The sequence below is a fragment of the Canis lupus genome, chromosome 30 (assembly GCF_011100685.1).
Source record: "Canis lupus familiaris isolate Mischka breed German Shepherd chromosome 30, alternate assembly UU_Cfam_GSD_1.0, whole genome shotgun sequence".
Taxonomy (NCBI): Eukaryota; Metazoa; Chordata; class Mammalia; order Carnivora; family Canidae; genus Canis; species Canis lupus.
In genome coordinates, this window is record NC_049251.1 from 23,404,185 (window position 1) to 23,421,385 (window position 17,201).

The 17,201-nt window shown below is 42.0% G+C and overlaps 1 protein-coding gene across 1 annotated transcript in view; it reads right to left on the minus strand.

Moving 5' to 3' along the window:
* The window catches only part of ALDH1A2 (aldehyde dehydrogenase 1 family member A2), a 96,023-nt gene that overhangs the window by 12,149 nt on the left and 66,673 nt on the right, over positions 1 to 17,201 (minus strand). Inside the window, 2 exon segments of the mRNA NM_001287089.1 lie at positions 342 to 526; positions 2,254 to 2,356. Coding sequence (NP_001274018.1) covers positions 342 to 526; positions 2,254 to 2,356 — 288 coding nt within the window.

A 17,201-nucleotide genomic window follows, 5' to 3' on the forward strand; every position in this document is an offset into this window, starting at 1 on the left:
GGGATGTCTTGAAGGCCAGTGGTTAGGCCCAGGACTGGGGTCTCAGGTCAATATCCATTTTGTCATGCTCAGGACTTTCTTTAGAGCTAAGAGACTCCAGTTTACCCCCAAAGTTCAAAGTATCCTTGAGGCAATCTTAATCCCTTGACGTTTCAGAGATAAAGTTTAGACAGGGCAAGGGAAGCATTAGGATAAGCAATGCCTCCCCAGTGACGTTTCCAGTCATGAAGATGGGGTGGAAGAGTAAGCAGGGAGTGGAGAAAGAAGTTGTTTCTGGGGTCCCACTAGAGTGTCCGGTGCTCGCCAGGGATTAAGAAAGGGAATGTTTATGATTTCTCTACCTGGGGTCCCTGCTCAGTGGTGGGATCAAAGGGACTCCCCACTATGCGCCTCTTGGCCCGCTCCACACTTCTTCTGACAAACTCCTCATAGATGGACTCCTCCACAAAGATGCGAGACCCCGCGGTGCAGCACTGGCCTTGGTTGAAGAACACCCCCTGGTGAGCCTGCTCCACGGCGTAGTCCACTGCAAGAGGAAACAGCCGCGTCCTCAGCTCTAGTTCACCTGCAGAGGGGTCCGTCTCTGGAGTTGCCTCCCTTCCCTCTCCCAGAGCCCCGGGTATAATGCCACGCTCACCACAGAGCGTAACGGTAAGTTGGCAACACAGGGGAAAGGCCTGGATTGAGAACACAGTGTAGTTGGAAGTTCTAACTAGATCCTGACATTACTTGCTATGTGAACTTGGAACTTGGACAGCTTCACTTCTCTGAGTCTCTTTCTTCTGTGAAAAGGGGGGCTGGACCACAGCATCTAGAACAGGAGTCCCAAGTCCCCGTATGCCAAGAGGCTAAGCAGATAATGTAATGGTATGAATCTGCCAGCTAGTAAAAGAATCTGATGGAGACTCAGAAGGAAAGCCACCGCATCTGGCTGTTGCTATGCATGACTGTACACCACTGGTTGCCAGATATCCAATTTTAAGAAAAAACAGAAATCAGGATTTTTAATGTTTAGTTTTTATTTTTTAAAATGCTGTGTGACATTTAAACAGGTAAACGTACGTATGGCCTGCTTTTGGTCTGGGGACTGCCAGCTTGCAATCCTTGATCTATAGAGCCTTGTAGCTGTATGTTTAACTAGTATTGTGCTGAATTAAACTGTAACAGTAATGGATCTTCTTGAAACACACCAAATTTCCTCTACATTTACATGGAATTGTATAGCAGCACATAGTTCCTTCATCTCAGAGCTTATACTTCAAGAGAGGACTAATCTGGTGTGTGCTGATTGCTAAATGACTGACTGAATCCATCAGTCACTCATCAATCAATCAATCGTGTCAATAGAGGGTCCACTGCCCAAGAGAAATTTAGGTGTGACAGTTCCGATCCTTCTGACAACTAACATGAAGCTGATGCTGAACTTTTCACGGACTCTGAGCTGGGGCTGAAAGTCAAGCAATCTGCTTTCTGCTTTCTGACGTCTCCAGAGGTGAAAGAGAAAGCAGCCCTGCCTGGTGGGAGGAGAAGGGAGAAAAAAGGCGTTGAAAGAGATTTTGAATTTTTATTCCTTAGAAAGCTTTTCTAAACAGAAAGACCACACCTATGCAGAGTGGCCTAGAGGGCCTCCTGCCTGGAGACATGGGCTTTCCTAAGTGACTGCTCCATGCTGCCATAAAGTCCTACCTTCAAGGCTTGACCACCTCCAATTTAGGCCCATTCATACAGAACTGACCAAAGTGCTAGTCATTCTGGCTGGAAGTCACGGAAGCAGCAGAGGATGGAAGGACTAAACAGAGGAGGGGCTGTGGCTCTGGGAAAATGTTGGCAGGGCTAGTGAACTAGAACTTTTCTTAATGATCTACAAAGCCACCAGACACAGTTGAGAAGTTTCAGATTTCTTGAATCCAGGCAGAGAGGGTATATTTCAGGGGTTCAGAGGCTTAGACCATTGCTCTTTCCACTACACAGCACTACATAAGCCTTCACCTCTTCTACCCTTCTCTACAGTGTCTCAGGAGCCAAAGCAGCTCAGTAGTGTCTAGGAAACAAACTCTGGCCAGCTGTCAACTAGCAAATGCTCTTTCCCAATACTAAATTCTTTGCCCCTGAGGAGGAAGGGTCCAGATTCTTCTACTTGAAGCTTCTTCTTAGCTTCATGGATCTTTCTCTTAGTGTCCTGTCAAAACTAGAGATTCAAAAGAGCACCGAAGGAGTGTACTGGGATATGTATGAGATCCATGGTTGACTTACAATCAGCATCAGCAAAAATAATATTGGGACTTTTCCCTCCAAGTTCCAGAGTTACTCGCTTCAAGTTACTTCTTCCAGCTGCTTCTTGGATAAGCTTTCCAACCTGAAAAAAAGGAAATAGAGGGGGATTTTGTACACCTTGCAGTTGAGACAGTCAGTGGCCAAAGTCAACTATGAGCAGTAGTGGGAGGCAGTGGTGATGGATTCTGCAAGGCAAACCAGCCCTGTGGACGACACAGGAATAGTTCCTGTGGTCAACTTGGCCAAGGTGGGTGGACAAGATACAAGTCAGTTGGGATGCAGTTTAATGTCTGTGGCGAAGTGATTTGGAAGACTGCTTTAGTTTCATGATGGAAAGAGCACTGAAAAGGGGTTTAATCTGGAATCTTAATCATCGAATGATTTTTCTAAAGGCAACTGGCAGGCAAAATGTGACTAGAGGTTTTCCACCACTGCACTGTGGCTTGTGGCTTTGGACTCTAATCTCTAAAAAAAAGCCAACTGGCTCCACATGAAAGACATGATGAATATAAAACAAACTCTTCATGCATTTACAAAAATGCCAGGTATGTCTTTAATCACATGGTTCAAAGAAAATATAGATGTTACTACACCTTTGCCTCTCCCTGGGTCTATAAGTAAAAGGATTCCAGGCAGCTGAGCATCTGTCTATATGAGTGCACTGCCTATTTACTTAGAAGCCAAGCAAACAATAGGCTGGGTTGAAGACAGCATTTACTACTGTGTAAACTCACATTTCTAATGAAATTGCAAGTGTTGAAATGGAAACCGTAGCTTACCACCTACAGCCTCCCTTCAAGGAAGAACACATTGATTGCCTCGGTGAGTAGAAGTGCTGTCAACTCCTTCAGAGTCTGCCTCAGAGGAAGATAGTTTCCTTGCCCAAGAGCATACCTTCCCCGGGGTGGCCTATCCACCGGTGGCAGGGTATACAGGCCCTCACTTTCAGCTCACCACAGGATAGCTCCAGAGGACCATCTATGCTCCTCCATGCTGCATGTTGTTGGCAGAAGCTGCCGGGCCAGCACTGCAGCTCAGTTTCCCCTTGTGCCTACTCCCCTTCAGCAGGGATCCCCAGTAAATAATCTGCATGGCAAACCATCTCAGCAACCACTTTCGGAGAACCTGACCTGTAATGGCGAACTGCTCGACTATGGGTTAGAGGTCACATTATGGAAAATGCCATACAGCCCACATAGGTAGTTTGCTCTTGTTGAAATGAAAAATACTGCTTTTGCCTCGAATCCTACAAATGTAAAATATCTTAAAAGCCTGGAGAAGAGAAATGCTACACTTCAGTCCCTCCTACCCCTGTTGAAATCCTCTAGTAGGACTGTAACTCCTCAGGCAGTATAGTCCTGGTCGAGAGAAAAGGCTCTGGGGCCTGAAAGTTTTATGGATTTTATCACCTACCAGCTGTTTGACCCTGGGAAATTTATTTAACTTCTCTGAGCCTCAGTTCCCTCCTTTGTAAATGGGACTCAAATTTGTATCTACCTCAAGAATCCAGTTGTCCTGAGGATTAAGAGAAGAAATTTGGCCCTTAAGACTGAGCCTGGTAAGTAAGTAACCACATGTGATAACTACATGCGGGCAGGAGAAGCCAAGGCCCCTCTTTCACATTCGATGCAGAGAAATGGAGGTCACTGTTAAAAAGAGTTACTGCTGCTAGACTTTCCAAAGCAGGTCTCCCCCAGACCCCTCAAACTGCTTCTGCAAATCAACTGCTACAAGAAAATCCTGGGGAAAGGATCTGACTTCCCTCAGTCCAGCATTCACTGGATTAAATGCTTTTATGTTTTTATTATTACCCTCCCTCATGGCAAAAAATAAATGTAGAAAATATACTTTAATTCTGAGGAAACCTAACCATGGGGGGGGGGGGGGGGAATAGTGATGTCTTTGAAAAAGCTAGAACTAGAGTTTTCATTGCAGGAAAATGCTAGTCTCCAAAGGGTTAAAAAGTACTAACATGTGGCCCTAAAGATTACTAGGGGGGGGGGGGAGCATGAGCCCACCAGCCAGATGGCCCTTCTCCCGTCTTGCCAGCTTGTCTGTCTTCTACCTCAAGGTAAGGTCCCTGGGAAGACAGGTGAATAAAGGCCCTGTTCTCAGGCAAACAAGCTCCCTCTCCCTCTCGTTCAGGAAGAAAATACAGGTATACAATGGAAAGGAAATCTGGTGCTCCGTTCTGGCAAGAAAGCAGCAATCAGGTGACAGTTATGACTGATGCCTGAGAGCCCCAGCAAGAGGGGAAACCTGTATGTAGGGCAGCTGGGACAGCAGCCACGGGGAGTCCCTGGCTGGGCTATCCTCTGTGACCACCTGTTCTCCCGAGGAATTCTAGGGTTCTTGGCTCTCTCTGCGCTAAGGAATCCATATTCACTGCTGGGGACTCATCTTGAAGTCCAGGAAGGTAAACAAGCAAGTGTTTTCTCAAAGAAAGCGATCACTGGAATTCACAAACTGATTATGAATTATAATAAAAAACTAACATTTACTGAGTCATTCTGTCAGACATTTACATATATAAGTCTCTCAAAAACCCTTCACAGTAGGTACTATCTCATTTTATCGATGACCAAACTTAAGAGTCAGAAGTCAATGGATGTCACCAGGTTACCCAGCAGGTGGCTGCAGAGCCTGTCAGACCCCAGGCAGACTATGCCAGGACACACACAGAGCGGGTGACTCCCTCTATGCGCCTCCCTCTCCCTCAACTTTCTGCCCTTTCTGTCTTCCTTTCTGTACTTACCGAGCATCTAAATTGTACTGCATGCCACCAAAAACCTGTCCGTGAACCCCAAATTGATTTTAAAGTGAGGAGGAATAGCACTTTTTGTAGCTACAAATGATGGTCACAAACCATCAGTTGCAAAGCCTGTATTTTGCCTTCAGACTGACATTAAAAAAACAAGCAAAAGCACGGAGAGATCACGGGTTCCACACACACATCTATTCACTGAATAAATGTCTGGGGCTGGTAAAGGGCATGCTGGCCCAGCTGGCATCACACTTCTGTTAGCCCTACTCCCTGACATTAATCAAAAAGTTCTAGGGGTTGGTGTTATTTGTGACTACAAATGTTGTCCAGTGATTATTTTCATGGCTACAGTAACTATACAAAAACCTCGCTCAGTGTATGGTCATCAGAGAATACCTAAGAATAATTTTTCCTGTGTCAGTGCTTTGCCAGCCTTTCCTTAGAAACCAAATTTGTGCTAAACATTGCAAGGCAAATCTCAGATGAATAATGCCTTTCCTCTTCATCTTTGGAAGAAGGTCAAGTTGCAGCTCAGCCTCAAGAAACAACTGGATGTGTTAGGCCATGGGAGAACCATTCCCATCTAGAACAGCCTCAGGACAGGACACTCTGAGAAGACCCAGTTTTCACTGGTCCCCTTCATTCAACACATATTCCTGTTCTACTTTGTGCCAGGTGCAGTGTGGGGCACAGTCCTGTACCAGGAAGGAACTCACAGCTAAGAGGACTGCCATATAAACCTAGTAGGTGCTCAGTTAAGTGCAGCTTTGAGGTTCACTTGGAGAAATATCTGAGTCAGATTTAATACTAGATCTGAGCAGATGGGATTATGGTTCTGCAGTAGTTTGTTATAAGCCAGTCAGAGCACTCTGGTCCTTATGTACAGAACTGCGCTTTGGAGATGTACTATTACTCACGAATTCTCTCTGGGAGAGAGAGGGTAAATGACCCCAAATGGGAGGCACTCCTCATTAACATTACCAAAAAGGGAAAAGAGATGATGGACAGGAGAACAGATACAACTTCAAAGCAATAGATTTTTTTTAAGGTTTTATTTATTAGGGGGGCAGAGAGAGAGAGAGAGAGAGATCAGAAGCAAGGGGGAAGGACAGAAGGAGAAGTAGACCCCTTGCTAAGCATGTAGCCTGACACAGGGCTCTATCCCAGGACCCCGGGATCATGACCTGGGCTGAAGGCAGATGCTTAGCCAACTGAGCCACCCAGGCACCCCAAGCAGGAGATTCTTAGAGGGAAAAGTAATGCATAAAAACAGAGTTCAAGTGAGAACTGACTCCATGTCCACTTACAAAACATGATAGGTCCTGTACAAACTAACCTAAAATACTACTTGTACAAACCTCATGCTAAAGTTTCTGAAGCAAAAATCTACAGAGTTAGACAATTTCAGGAAGAACAAAATACAGACACCACACCAAGGCCTGGGATTAACTGGCCCTTCCGAGATGGGGAAGTAGTGAACAGTGTTCCTTGGGGGTAAGTGCAGCTCTGGTCAGGAGGTGGAGGAGCATGAAGACCCAAATGGGGCTGCAAGACACACAGGCCTTGTGAGTGATTAAAGGTCAAGTCCATAGGGATGGATTCATAAAACCAATTCCTATTCTGATAAAATAGGCAACCTCTCCTAACCTATTGCTGATGAGCTGGCTCATTATAACAATACTCAGGTTTAGGGACTGCAGTTTGGCCCACAGGAGTCAGGAGATCCAGGTACTACAAACGGTGGCTTGGCTCCTAACCCCTGTTTCAATGTGGGAAACAGGGGTTAGGCTCCTCGAGCCTCAGTTTCTTCATGTGCCGAATGAAGGCACAAGCCAAGCAGTTAATGCCTGGAGTACTCCAGTTGGAAGAGTTTTAAAAGACACATAGGGCTCCTGGAGCCCTTGCTTGTTCTGAGAGTCCACAATTCCTCTGCATTTTTCTTGCTTATGGAGAAGTAGCTTTTTGTTGAAGTACCCAGCTGCACTGAAGGATAGAAAATTAAAATTTAATTTAATTTAATTTTTTAGTTCCCTGCCCCGCACGGAGCTCATTATGAAAGAGTAAGTGATAGTGTTCCTGCCATGTGGTTTCTTAACTCTGCATTCCCTGTAGTCAGCTGTATCTGTGTACCCCAAACAGGCGTAAGGGTGCGAAGTGGGGGCTCCCCCACACATAATGGAACTGGGCTAATTCTCAGCAGGAATGTTGGCACAGATAACTCTGACTCCCATCCTTGCTTTGAATAGGCTTCAAGATTGATATTAGGAGTATTCCCTGGAAGAGCCACAGTGTACCAGACTACGTTCATTGCAATACAGCAGGGTAGGGAAACGCAATTTGGTGCTTTGCAAGGGAAAGGATTTGTTATACAGAACAATAAAAAAAGGCCTCCCCATGCACTCTGTGCTCTGTATTTAAGGCTGTTGCTCCCTGGACAGAGTTTCTGATGTTAGGTAAAAATTTTTCCTTTTGTTAATTACTGAATTGTCCATATTAGGATAGGTTCTTTCTCAGAAGTATTTCTTTTTATTAATTAGCTAATTACATATATTAATAAGGGTGGATTCTTTCTCAGAAATATGCCACCTTTAAAAGAAAATACAAAAATTTCAGTAAACTGGTTGAAGATGCCTGTTTTTTGGAGTATATTTTTGTTTCTTAAACATCAAACAGACTGACTCTATGCTTTTTCCCTCCTCTCCTTTATTTTTCACTGTTGCGCTTACTGCCTATGATAGAAATAGAAATGCTGAAAATATGTGTAATTCGATATTTTTTTTTATTGGTGTTCAATTTACTAACATACAGAATAACCCCCAGTGCCCGTCACCCATTCACTCCCACCCCCCGCCCTCCTCCCCTTCTATCACCCCTAGTTCGTTTCCCAGAGTTAGAAGTCTTTACGTTCTGTCTCCCTTTCTGATATTTCCCACACATTTTCTCAAATACCTAGAAACGATAGCCCAAATCAGTCTGTTCAGATTTCCACCAGAAAATAAAAAGACTAAGATATTTAAGCAGTTCCTTTAATTTCAGTGATAACAACAATTTCCAAACTTTGTCAAATTCAGATTATGAAAACCAATATAGCCACTAACCACCATCACATCTTGTCCTTCCAGCCACATGAAACCATTTGCCTTCCCCTAAACGTACTTCTATGTCTTCGTAAAAGCTGTTTCATCTGCCTAAAATGCCTTTCCTCCCCTTGCTTACTGATAAATTCATTTTTCCAGACCTACTTCTGCCATTACCTCTGTGAAACCACCCTCCCTAGAAATCTGGTGGTCATGATCCTCTGATCCAAAAAACCTCTTACACCATTCTTATTTAATAGCTGTCTTCTAGACTCAATTTGTGAGCAGATAGATTCTCCATCCATCCATCCATCCATCCACCCATCCATCTATCTGACATACATAAAAGAGATTTGTTGGGTCACTCCACCTGCTCTTGAGGTCTCTGGAAATCAGAGACTGGGAGGGCTTTATGGAAATAAGTGGGAGATTGGAATACAGGATGCCTATGTCCGAGGTAGTTGTACTTTGCCACAGCTACAAGAATAGCTTTGGGCTTCCCTCACTTATCTTTGGTTTAAATTTCCTCTTTTTAATGAGGGGGAGGACTTCATCTACTTCTGGCTGCAGAGCTCCTGGGGCCCTTAAATACTTTTCCTATGGCTGGACTCTGCCTTCAGAGATTGATTATTTTACTCTGGATTATTTTTAAAAGTTCCCCAGAACATTCCAATGTACTGCTAGGGTTAAGAACCAGGAGATCAAAGAACTTTTAAAGGCATTTCTTCCACACTTGTCTCTCACCTTGCATCACTGCTTCTCTTTCCTAGCTGCGCCACATTACTGTCTGCTGAGCTCGCATTCTGTGCTGCTTGCTCTCATAAACAGGACTTCATTTAATCTTCATGCTGTTTCAGTGAGGCGAAATCACCCCCCATTTTGTAGTCAAAAAAAAAAATGTGACTCCGAGAGATCAAGAAATGACTTGCTGATAGGCACCCACCGAGAGGCAGAGCCAGGATGGGACTCCAAATGTCTATCCCCAGCCTCCAGTTCTTTCTGCTCCACTACAGTTTCTCTTCACCAGATGCCCTCCTGGGGATTAGGTCTCCTCTGCTAGGACAAGAATCCCAACAGCGAAACACACTATCTGCAGCTAACAGATATTGCAGATTGGCTGGCTGGTACACTTAAGCATTCTTTTGTTAACTACATAGGACCCTCCCTTTCATATTTCAGATAAATAAAAAAGGCAAAAGAGTTTGATGTTTTGGTTTGCTTTGATAGGAAGACTCCTAGAGTACACAACTCAATGGTACTACATTTCCCACCAGCCAGATGAACTAACTCAAGGGTTGGGCATCTTAGGACCTGTTCATTATCATCCAGAGCTTCACAGAGAGAGACCTGCTGCAGAACAAATCAACAATCTCCGCTAGCAGGCAGAGGCCACAGCAGACCTCTTCTTGTTCTTCAGTACTCCAGTTTTGATTTAAGTGTTAAGAAAGGGGGAAAAAAAGAATTTAAGACCTGTATACCCAAAAGCTTTGATACATCAAACTGGTATTTTTGATTCAAGTGCTGGATTACTTGTGGACTGACACACCCTGAGGGAGAGGCCCACTAGCCTTTAAAAACAAAAAATAGCTAAAACACTAGTAGGCTGCCTCCCCCACCTATAAAGAGGTGGTGACGCTACAAGAGGAGAGAATGGCCTCCAGCAGCAGTGAGGGGGTCCGGACCATGCAACAGGACATCCCTCTCACTTAGGAAGTGAGAGGAGAACCCCGGCTGCGTCAATTAGAGTCAGTGCTAATACAGCTGTTAGCTACAAACATTTGTTTGGCACGGATCGATCTGGACTCTCCTGTAGTTTGCTTTGATGGTCTCTCTACTATCTTGTTGACTGATGATGAAATCACGGTTTGTTAATCTAACTGAATAAAGAAAACACCACACCAAGCAAAGTGCAAACTGCTTTCCTGTACTGGGCTGAGGTTGTTTATTGACTCTGTGTTTATAAGGCCCTTTTATATTCACTTATTAAATATTTACATGCATTGCTTATGTATTTAGCTGTATAAGGAGAAATTAATCCTATCTTTAATCTGAGTAACTCTGTTTGTTTTTCAAAGGCCTTTTGCTCCAGTGAAATGGAAAGGAGCCACCTCAAACAAGCTTCTTGTCACTGTTGCAGACATTCTGTGATGTACCAGTAAGTCTCCTCTGCCTAGGGTCATCAGACCTGGAGCCATGCTCAAATCCACATTTAAGTGACATGTTCCCTCTAGAAGAGTCTATGCAACTTCCCAAGCAGCGTATAAAGTTAAGAGAACAGATGGATAAAGAAGTAAAAGACCAATGAGAACAGGGTGGAAAGGCCTTTGGGGATTATGTGATCACTGGATTTGCCTGTGAAAATTCTCTACCCACCACCATGAACATGAATAATTATAAGCTGGCTTTCATATTCCAGACAGATGCTTCTCCCTTGGGTCTTCTAATGTCAATGATATCGTTCCAGGGAAGAAACAAGGAGATACTCTAAAGGCCATCAGAGGGGTTCCCTCCACGTGAATGCAAGCCCTTCTAGAGAGAGAAACATCACATACAGACTGTGTCAGAAAAAGTAGGTTTAAATTTGCTCTCTGCACACTGCAACAGGCTCGCTCACTGTTGTGAGGATTTCTAAGAGCAAAACTCTTCATAGGGCCACCTTCCACCTCATTCTCTTTCTCAAATTCTCCCTTCTCTCTTTCTCACTTAGATCCCTCTACTTAAGATCTGCACCTTTGAAGATTACATATTTAGTTTTTAATGTTCTTTCTGTTAAGGTAAAGAATTTCCCATGTTATGTAAAGGTACAGTAATAAAAAAATGTATGGTATTGGTAAATGGACACACACATGAATCAGTGGAAGAGAACAGAGTCTAAAAAAAAGACTCCTACAAATATGGACAACTGCTGCATGGGAAAGTCACAAAGTCAATTCCATAGGGGAAAAAAAAAAGCCTTTTCAAGAAATGGTGCTGGAACTCTTAGTATCAACTTTTTTTTTCTTAAAGAACTTAGTTCCTCACAAAAACTAACTAAAAAGAGATCACAGACCTAAATGTTACATATGAAACTGTAAAATTTCTAGAAGAAACATAAGAAAAGATCTTTGTGATGTTAAATCAGGTGAAAATTCCTCAAGCGTGACACCAAAAGCCTATCCACAAAATTGAAAAATTAATGAATCAATAAACTGGATGTCATGAAAATTAAGAACTTCTGCTCTACAGAAGACACTGTTGAGAGAATGAAAAGATAAGCCACAGAGTAGGAGAAAATACTTGCAAAGTACAATGAACCTGTACCCAAAATACATGAAGAATTTTTAAAATTCAACAATAAAACAAATAAAATAACAATAATACAGTAAAATGAGGAATATTAAAATATACTTCATCAAAGAAAATATACAGATGACCAACATACACATGGAAAGATGCTCAACATCACTCATCAGCAGGGAAATGCAAATCAAATCCACAATGAGATATCACCTCACACCTCTCAGAATGGCTAGAATCAAAAATACTAGAAACAGCAAGTGTTGGCAAGGACATGGAGAAAGGAACCCTTAGGTACTCTTGGTGGGAATAGTGCAACCATTATGAAAAATAGTATGGATGTTCCTAAAAATATTAAAGATAGACCTATCATATGATCCAACAATCAATCCAACTTCTGGGTACTTATCTGAAGAAAACAAAAACACAAATTCAAAAAGATATCTAAACCCTCGTGTTCATTGCAGCATTATTTACAATAGCCAAGATATGGAAAAAAAGAACTATGTCCATTAATGGGTGACTAGATAAAGAAATTGTGATATATGTAAACAATAAAATATTATTCAGTCATAAAAAAATTAAACTGTTGCCCTCTGTGACAATATGGGTGAACCTCAAGGGCATTATGTTAAGTGAAATAAATCAGAGAAAGACTAATGCTGTATGAGTTCTCTTATAGTGGAATCTAAGATATATTTTATATATGTATACATGTATCTATAATACATATATGTATAATATACACATATATATTACACATATATACATATATTTACATGCAAACCTGTCTAGAGAGAGAAATATTATATATATGTATATATATTTATACACATATAAAATAAGTTCACAGATCCAGAGCTCAGACTGGTGGGTTGCCAGACGCAGGGGATGGTGAGTGGGAGAAAAGGGTGAATTGCTTTTGTTTTAGTTTAAATAAACCAAATTCTTCGAAGGGGGGCTAACATAAAAACAGTAAGTATGGAGACAGCCTGTCTTGCAGGTTCTCCATCTACAAAGCAGGTGCTTTACTCTCTTCCAGGACCACAACTGTCAGTATGTATGCACTCAGAATTTTAGCTCCTGTGCTTCAGAAACTAACATTGCAGTGAGGAGGGCCAGCTTCCAAAAGTAAAAAATGTGCAATGGAAACACCACATAAAATCAACTACCTATAGATCATGCACATAAATGCATAAGTGATAGGATTCTAGAAATAAGAGGAAAGGATCTCCAACTGATATACCAAAATCACCTGTAAACTATTTTAATAAGCGTTTTTTAAAAAAATGATGAGAACTGACTTTCAATTATGCCACATTAGGTACGTTATGTTGATCTGCCTCATGATAAGGTTTGGACTGATTATTACCTAATTTCAAAAACGGTTAAGGATAACTAATATATACAATGCGTGATTTCAACTCACAGCCCAGAAGAATCAGTTATAAGCCAGTAATGGGATCTTCTGCAGATGTTGTCTAGTTGAATGCTCACAACCACTTCATAAACTAAGGAGTCACTCCCCATTTCACAGAAAATAAACTCAGAAAGTTAACTTATAATCAGGTGGAATTTGGCATTAATTATGTATTTATGAAATAAATTTATAGCAAAATGTTTTCAAATGGGCTTCTGTAATTTTAAAAAAACTTTAAAAGAATGTGGTGCATAGTCAAAAGTTCCCAACCTCTCTCTCTCTCACAGTCTATATATACATATTTAAAACACTCTGTTGAGATAACACTATACATTTATCAGAATGGCCAAAATTAGAAAGACCAACCATACCAAATGCTGGAGAAGAGGTAGGGAAGTTGGAAACCTTACACATTGCTGGGAGGAATGTAAGATGATACGATTACTTTGGAAAATAGTTTGGCAGTTTCTTAATCTACCTTACGATCCAGCGATTCCATTTCTAGGTATTTAACCCAAGACTAACAGAAATATATATATATATACACACACACACACACACAGATGCACAAACACTTGCACATGAAATGGTCATAGGAACTTTTACTGACAGTAATTCCAAACTAGAAGCGACTTAAATGTCCACCAACAGATGACTGGATAAACAAATTGTGATATATCCATAAAATGGAACTCACTGGAACTCATGCAACTCAGCAATGAAACTCAGCAACAAGAAGGAATGAATTACTAAGATACACAACAAAGATGGATTTTAACATTACTGTGTAAGCAAGAACAGTTAGAAGAGTACATACAGTGTGTTTCTAGTTATACGAAATTAAAAAAACACAAACAAGCTGCAGTCGTAAAAAAGCAGATCAGTGCCTAGGAATGGGAAGGGGGGTGAAGCGAGAGAGGAGATCACAAAGGGCCAGCAGAAAACTTCCCAAGGTGATGGAGGTGTCTGCTCTCTGAACGGTGGTGAGGGTTCCATGGGTAAATACATACATTAAGACGTATCAAATTGTACATTTATGTGTAATTTACTGTGTATCAATTACACCCCAATAAAGCTGTCAATAAAGATACATTAAACAATGGAATACACATTACTTTATTAGACACAACAAATAGATGTGTTTATTTGGACTTTGTGGTCTGTTGATAGGGGAAATTATATTTAATTTACCTGACTATATATGACCTGGTAGCTTTGTGTTTTTTTTGTTTTTGTTTTTTAATTCATGAGAGACATAGAGAGAGAGGCAGAGACCTAGGCAGAGGGAGAAGCAGGCTCCTTGTGGGGAGCCTGATGTGGGACTCAATCCCAGGACCCTGGGATCACGTCTGGAGCCAAAGGGAGACGCTCAACCACTGAGCCACCCAGCATTGCCCCGGATGGTTTTAATGAAAACCATCCAGTATTAAAGTCAAATGCGGTAGGTATAAGTCAAATGTTAAGATAATTTAAGCTTGACAGGGAGAAAGAAGTGATGGGGGGAAAAAAAAACAGGAAAGCCAAAGGTGCTGAAGAGAAAGAACAGATTAAAGGGCAAAAGAAGCAATTATGATTAGAACTAGAAAGAGGCAACATTTGAGATAATCAGTCTCAGTAAGAATGAAGCACCACACTTACTACAGAAGTAGACCAGTTCTCATTCACCTGCACAGAAGACATAACAAAACCACTGTGCTAGGGGTCAAGGGGCAGATAATGGAGAGGAGGGCACACAACCGAAAGGCATGGCCCATGCCGTGGTGCAAGCAGTCTGGGAAGGCTGGAGAAAGGGGAAGGGGCAGGGCCAGGTCAGGAACCGACTTGTCTGTTACCTGGAGGAGTTCGGACATCCACTCTGCAGTGAGAAGCAGAAGTCTAAAGCTCAAAAAAGAGGGTAATAACTACAGTGAACTACTTTAAGGAAATATCCTAAATGACGTACTGTGTTGACTCCCTCACTGGATTATCTCATATTGACAAATTAAAAATTAAAATGAGCCAGTTAAGTTACTATAGGTGAAAAATTTTTTTTACTGATGGTCTTCTGGGAAGGAAGAGTTGGAATGGGAAATGGTGGTTTATTCCCAAGTTCAGAAACCAAGAGTTATGACTGAAATGAACCTTATACCTTCCCTTAGGAATAGCGCTTTTATGCAGGTTAAGGGCTAAGGCAACAAAGATGGCTTGTAAGAAGAAAATCTGAGCAGCTAAGCCTGGAGTGTAAAATTTTCTATGAATTCACCAGCTGATTCTCTGGGCTCCCTTGAACGGCCTCTGCAGGGGGCACACAACGGTGCCACAGCCTTGGAGCTATGCTAAGTCTAGAGAACCTTCTGAGAAACAGGCCTGAAGCACAAAGAAACTACCAAAGAGAGGGAGGAGAAAGCTCACGAAGAACTCAGGTGACCTTCCAGAGTGTCCGTTCTATGCTCTGTGAGCCAGGGAAGGCCCAAGGTCATTTGTAAAACAAGAAGTGATTAAGGGCATTTAGCACTGCCTGGCATACAGGAGGAGTCCAAATGTCTACTGGATGAAAAAGGACTCAGAGTCTCAAAGTCCTCTCTCTGTGGCGGCTGGCAAGTCCGTCTGGGCCTTTCGGGGCTCTGGGGCTGCTCCAGCACATGCGGAGCAGGAAGGAGACATACGTCATTAGCTGTACACAGACTGAGAAGTGGCAAAGGAGTTGCTACAGTTCTTGTTCAAGAGGTGCAGCTTATGGAAATAAGGAAAGAGCCTTGGCACTTTACAGTTGCACTGCATGAGTTACAGCTCCTTCTGAGAAATATAACCACTGCAGAACTCTGCCCCCGTGACAACGAGCTCCCCTGTGTTCGGTCAGCGTTTTCCCTGATTGCCAATACTGCATAGGTTTGTAGTATGTGTGAGCTTTTGGAAAAGTCTGTCAACTTCTAAATAAAACATAGGCCCTTTTTGCTGTTTCTCTTTTGAGAAATTATGAAGGGTAGAGGGAATGCTTGGGAAGTCCTTGTTGTACTAAATTGATTTTGAATTCATTTTTTTCCCCCTTCTGGCACTGAGAAGAGCTAGTATCCCTGTGATGAAGTTACAGACAGCGGACGTTGTGAGTGGCAGCTGTCCATTCGCATAGATGTTTTCTTTGGCACAGGTTAACAAACTCAAGACTTGTAGTTGTTTTCTTAAATGGGCCTAGGAACATGTCCTGGGGTATGACTCAACTAGTCCAATTATGTATCAACTAGTGATTCCTGAAAGTTAATGAACATAAGAATCACTAGAAAAGCTTATTCAAATGAGAATTCCTGGACCTTATTTCCTAGTGTTTTGACTTAGAGGCTCCTAGGTGGTGATGCCTAGGAATCTGCATTTAAACAAGCCCCTCTGCCCTCTGCGAGTCTCCCCCCTCCAGTCCCTGTAGGTGAGAGAGTCCCTGAAAAATTATTGGAAAACACGGTAACCACTTTACACTTTGCCACAAAGAAATTCTCCCTGGTTCGGGATTTGGTTCTGGCAAATACTGGCTGTGGGAGTGGCCCCTGCTCTAGGCCACAGTGGAATCATACACAAGTTCCTTAATAAGTACCAAGTGTCCTCTTCTAGCAGGCTCTCTAAATCGAGTACACTATTCCAGTTAAAAGGAAAAAAGGATTCAAAATCAATTAATCCAAGCGAGTACCTAGGTGATCTTTCAAAAAAGTAAAATAGAACAGCAAAAACAAAGACACCCCCACATTTATTAGAGGACAAAAATATTTGTAAACTATTTATAAAAGCCATAAGACAAACAAATGGAAAGTAAAACTGCTAGAGGACAGCAGGAATTAGGAGTTATTCATAGCCTCTCTTAATAGATGAAGAAATGAGAGGTCCGAAAGACTAAATAATTTGCCAAAGGTCACACAGCAGGTCCCAGGTTGGCTGAATCCAGCCCCCTTCTATTCTCCCCCACTTCCTCAAGCATAAATTATTCTATAAATTTCATTTGAAAATTAATAGAAAACAATGATAGCTAATATTTACTGCTGCTTTACTAAGAGAACCAGGCCCTCGTCTTAAACATGTTACATTAGCTTATTATAGCTTCAAAATCCATGGATTAGAATTAGATACCTTCATCCCTTATCTACAGATAGGCAACTGAGGGCTGGAAGGATAAAATAATAACACGTACTGTGAACAAATCACACCACCATTCTAGAGGTTTAAATTATATCTAGTTTTTTTCAGAGGGATCTGACATAGCTTATTTAAACTTGATTTCTTTTAGTATGACTTGAAGACTGTGCTTGGAATTTCTTACTGAAAACGTGATTTCCTCTTTTTTTTTTCCAGCCCTCTCCATTTTTTTGTTTTTGTTTTTAAAGGGGCAAAATGTGGTGTTGTGATGCAGTGCTCTTTCAAGCTTTCATTT